The sequence below is a fragment of the Trypanosoma conorhini genome (genome assembly GCF_003719485.1).
Source record: "Trypanosoma conorhini strain 025E chromosome Unknown Tco_14.4_contig_00323, whole genome shotgun sequence".
In the NCBI taxonomy this organism is placed as follows: domain Eukaryota; phylum Euglenozoa; class Kinetoplastea; order Trypanosomatida; family Trypanosomatidae; genus Trypanosoma; species Trypanosoma conorhini.
In genome coordinates this window covers 16,848-21,324 of record NW_021704408.1, presented here as the reverse complement: position 1 = coordinate 21,324, position 4,477 = coordinate 16,848, and the positions used below count along the sequence as shown (strand labels likewise).

At 57.9% G+C, this 4,477-nt stretch overlaps 1 protein-coding gene across 1 annotated transcript, besides 3 other annotated features; it reads right to left on the bottom strand.

The window, feature by feature from the left end:
* Positions 1 to 666: 666 nt before the first annotated feature.
* Positions 667 to 696: a microsatellite.
* Positions 697 to 1,747: 1,051 nt separating this feature from the next.
* Positions 1,748 to 1,784: a microsatellite.
* A 487-nt stretch (positions 1,785 to 2,271) lies between these two features.
* Positions 2,272 to 3,759, bottom strand: Tco025E_05490 (putative succinyl-CoA:3-ketoacid-coenzyme A transferase; the record flags this gene model as incomplete). Its single annotated transcript, XM_029372384.1, has 1 exon — positions 2,272 to 3,759. One exon carries the CDS (start codon positions 3,757 to 3,759, stop codon positions 2,272 to 2,274), a length of 1,488 nt encoding a protein of 495 aa, XP_029227535.1.
* Positions 3,760 to 3,903: 144 nt separating this feature from the next.
* Positions 3,904 to 3,938: a microsatellite.
* Positions 3,939 to 4,477: the final 539 nt, after the last annotated feature.

Genomic DNA, 4,477 nt, shown 5'->3' with positions numbered 1-4,477 from the left:
TTGTTGTGGTTTCCCCCCGTTGCTGTGCTCCTCGCCTCCCCCCCGTCGCGCCACACTTCCTCCGCCGCGGCTTGGGATGCACAGGCGCGCTGCTGTGGGGACGGGACGGGGCGGAAAAACATCAGCCTCGAGGTCGTCTTCTCATCTTAAACTACTCTGCCTCCCTTTTTTAAAAACCTCATTGCGAACCCAAAACACACACAAAGAGCACCTGCATTCCAGCGGCGCGGTCCCGCGCCCCTTTCCGCCCGCCCCGGCTTCGCCGCCGTTCAATCGGTTGTGTTATTGCCGCGGTCATTGCGGGGGAAAATAAAAACACCAACACCAGCGGCGGGTGCAAGAAGATGCGGCGTGAAAAAAAAAACGACGCACACAAAATATGGCGCAGGGAGTTCCTTGGCTTCTGCGTAACAGCACCAATGAATTCGCCCCACCGCACCCGCGCAAGCCAGCCTCATGCCTGCCGTGGGGAGCTTTTTCCTCTCGCGGGCCTGCCCCGTCTTGCCCACGAGCCGGCGTGCCTTCCGAGTAGCCATCCTCTTCCGCTGCTCCCTCACTAGGAAACACTTGCGCGTGGCACTTCTACTCCGGCAGTGGGCGCACCTCTCCCTCCCTCGACACGGCAGTGGCCTTCCCCTGCTGCGCTGGCGGTGACTGGGCAGTCTTGGCGGCGGCGGCGGCGGCGGCGGCGGCGGCAGCCACTCGTGAGTGGGATCATTACCGTTTACTTTCGTAGCCCCCAGCACCACCACCGTTAAATGATAAACGGGCACCCACACAAAAGACAAAACAAAACATGCCGGGGGAGTATCCCCTCCGCAGCTTCCATTTACGCTTCTTTTCCTCCACCTGCCTCCCGCACCCTGCCAACCTGTCCAGCCACTGCGAGCACGCAGAGTGGCGGTGCGGCCGAGGGGTCACCGACGAAAACAATTATTTACTTTTGCACAATTTTTGGCATTCTTAGCTGCTTTTTCTCTCGCTTTTACAGAGTTAGTGTGGTTCGATCCTTTTGCTTCCAGGCTCCTTATTTATCACCGCCTGGCCCCCTTCCAAGCCGCCCACGAGGTTATTCGGTGAGGTGTGCTTGGCGGGGGCCACGCGTAAAAATCTGCTTCCTTTCCGGCATTCCTTGGCAACTCAATAACACACGCAAAGCGTCGCCCTTTTGACACACGTGATTTGTTTCCTGTTGCTGTTCCTGCGCCACACGCCGCGGGGCGCGTGCGCCGTTGTCGCTTGGATACATGAGGCGCGCGCACGCACGCACGGGGGATTACCCCCGCCACGCCCCAACTTGGCCTCCCCCCGCCGTACACTTCCCTCCGCACTTCAGCTCCCCCTTTTCTCGCTCCGCCCCACACAATTGCGCGTCGTTTTGCCCGCTGCTGCCGCGGGGTGCCGGGAAGGGTGCGCCTCTCCACGGGGGTGGGCCGCGGCCCACACGGAAAAGACGCGGGGAGGCACACAGCGCCAGCACCAAAAACAAAAACAAACACATCACTGCGAGGAGGGACAAGCGGACAAAAAGCCACCTCACACGGCAGCTGCCGCCACTTGCCCCGCCCCCTTCCCCCCGCCCGCTCAGCAGCTGCCAAAAACCGACAAAATAAAACACACGCACTCGCACACACAGACAAAGAGGAAGAGGGGGAGGCCACAACAGGAACGACGGCAACGTGATTGCCTGCGGGAACGCAGGTGTGACACACACGCGGCAAAGCTGCACGAGGAACATTTAGCCGTCGAAAAAAAAAATAGAAATAATGGAAAATAGAAAATAGCACGGGAACAAACAGTAAAAAACAAGAACCTCAAAACAAGAAAAAAAGTGTTACGGGGGTATAGGAGGAGTGGGGGAAGGCGCGTGTTCCCGCCTCTTAATTGAATTCCCCGTTAACATCATTATCCACTCCTCCACAGTTTTTTTTTGTCGCGAATTTGATCATTATATGCATTCCTTCTATTGTACGTAACTGCGCGTCTCTGCCACGGCCTCGTACCAAACTCAAGGCGTGCTGGTGCACGTGCCACGCGACCAACGCACCCCACCCACCCCTTTCGCTCTCTCACACGCGCGCCACCCCCATCCGCGCCAGTGCACGCAGGAAGCACCCCGCCACACGCCACAGGGCGTCCTGGCAGGTGCCGCGCACGGCGTGCAGGGGTTGGAGGGGGCAACGAAAGCGGGGAGGAGAGGCCGCGGGGTGCGGCAATACGTATTACACCGAGACTGACAGCGAGGGGCGGCAGAAACGAAAACACAGGACATTACATCATGCCTGGCGGGATGGGCGCCTGCGGCATTGTCTTCACTTCCTTCACAAGGAAGGCGGCAGCCGTCATTTTCTTCACCTCCTCCACGCTGACGCCCTCAGCGACCTCCTTCAGCACAAGCTGGCCATTCTCCACGTCGAAGACGGCGAATTCAGTGATGATGCGGTTGACACAGTTCCTGCCAGTCACCGGCAATTTGCAGCGCTCGACAATCTTAGAAACACCCTTCTTGTTGCAATGCATCGTTGTCACAACAACACGAGTTCCGCTCGAAACAAGATCCATCGCGCCTCCAGGGCCCTTCACCAGCTTGCCGGGAATCATAAAGTTGGCAAGATCTCCGTTGGCACTTACCTCAAGAGCGCCAAGCATCGTGATGTTCATGTGCCCACCACGAATCATTGCAAAGGAGGTTGCACTGTCAAAGAGGGAGGCACCCGGGAGGTACGAGACGGTCTGCTTACCTGCGTTGATCAAATCGCCATCCACCTTGTCCTCCTCGGGGAAGGGGCCCATGCCAAGAAGACCGTTTTCAGACTGCAGCACCACATTCACACCCGGAAGAATGTAATTGGCGGAATCTGTCGGAATGCCAATACCCAAGTTCACATACATGCCATCGGCAAACTCGAGCGCAGCACGGCGTGCAATGCGTTCGCGGGCCTCCTCCTCCTTCGATTTTGCCGCTCGCTTCTCAGTGGAGTGGGGACGGGAGATCGTGCGCTTCTCAATCAGTGTATTGTACCGCTCAGGCACCACAACGCGGTCCACGTAAACGCCCGGCAGGTGCACCTCGTGCGGGTCCAACTCGCCATTTTCCACGAGGTTCTCTGCTTCCACAATTACGGTGCGGCCGCACTGAGCGGCTGGGACGTTGAAATTGCGAGAGGTCCCACGGAACACAAGGTTGCCACTCCTGTCCGCCTTCCACGCCTTCACAAGGGAGAAGTCGGTGCGGATGGCGCGCTCCATGACGTACCAGCGGCCGTCTATAAAGCGCGTCTCCTTCGGAGCAGACTCGCAGGCGACGGAGCCATCCGGGTTGTACTTCGTGATCTGACCACCAGTCTGCGCCACTGTACCAAAACCAGTGGCGGTGTAAAAAGCGGGAATGCCAGCACCACCTGCACGCATCCTCTCGGCAAGGGTGCCTTGTGGGGAAAACTCTAGCTCCACATCGCCTTTCAGGTACGACTGTGCGAAAATCTTGTTGTTACCGACGTAGCTTACGATTATCTTGTTAATTTGTTTATCCTCAAACAACAAACCAATACCGTAGCCATCGATACCGGCACCATCGCTGTAGATGCAGAGGTCCCGGACACCACTGCGCTTCAGCTCCGTTGCAAGTGCGTGCGGCATGCCGCACGTTCCAAAGCCGCCAACGGCGAGTGAGGCCCCATTCTTGACGTCAGCAAGGGCCTTCCCCAACGGCATAACCTTGTCCAGGCCAGCCATGCGGAAGAAGGAACGGCGAAGCATAGGTAACAACGGAGTCCAAATAACACTGGTGTTGTTGCTTGGGTGGCTTACTCCAGCTAGAGTGAATTAAAGTTGCTTTTCCTTTTTCGCCGGGACGTTGAGCCGCACGCAACGGCACAAGCACAACGCGTGAAATGCACGGCAAAGATGAAGAGAAGAAAGAAAAAGAAGAAAAAAGAGGCGAGCGACTCTCAGACACATTCCGCCATTCACGCAGTGAAAAGGCGCATACGCGCGTTGCCACGCCCGCTGCCGGCGCACCCGCGGACAGGCGATGCCGCGACGGTGGGGCGTGGACAGCTCCAAACGGCAAAATTGTTGTGGTTTCCCCCCGTTGCTGTGCTCCTCGCCTCCCCCCCGTCGCGCCACACTTCCTCCGCCGCGGCTTGGGATGCACAGGCGCGCTGCTGTGGGGACGGGACGGGGCGGAAAAACATCAGCCTCGAGGTCGTCTTCTCATCTTAAACTACTCTGCCTCCCTTTTTTAAAAACCTCATTGCGAACCCAAAACACACACAAAGAGCACCTGCATTCCAGCGGCGCGGTCCCGCGCCCCTTTCCGCCCGCCCCGGCTTCGCCGCCGTTCAATCGGTTGTGTTATTGCCGCGGTCATTGCGGGGGAAAATAAAAACACCAACACCAGCGGCGGGTGCAAGAAGATGCGGCGTGAAAAAAAACGACGCACACAAAATATGGCGCAGGGAGTTCCTTGGCTTCT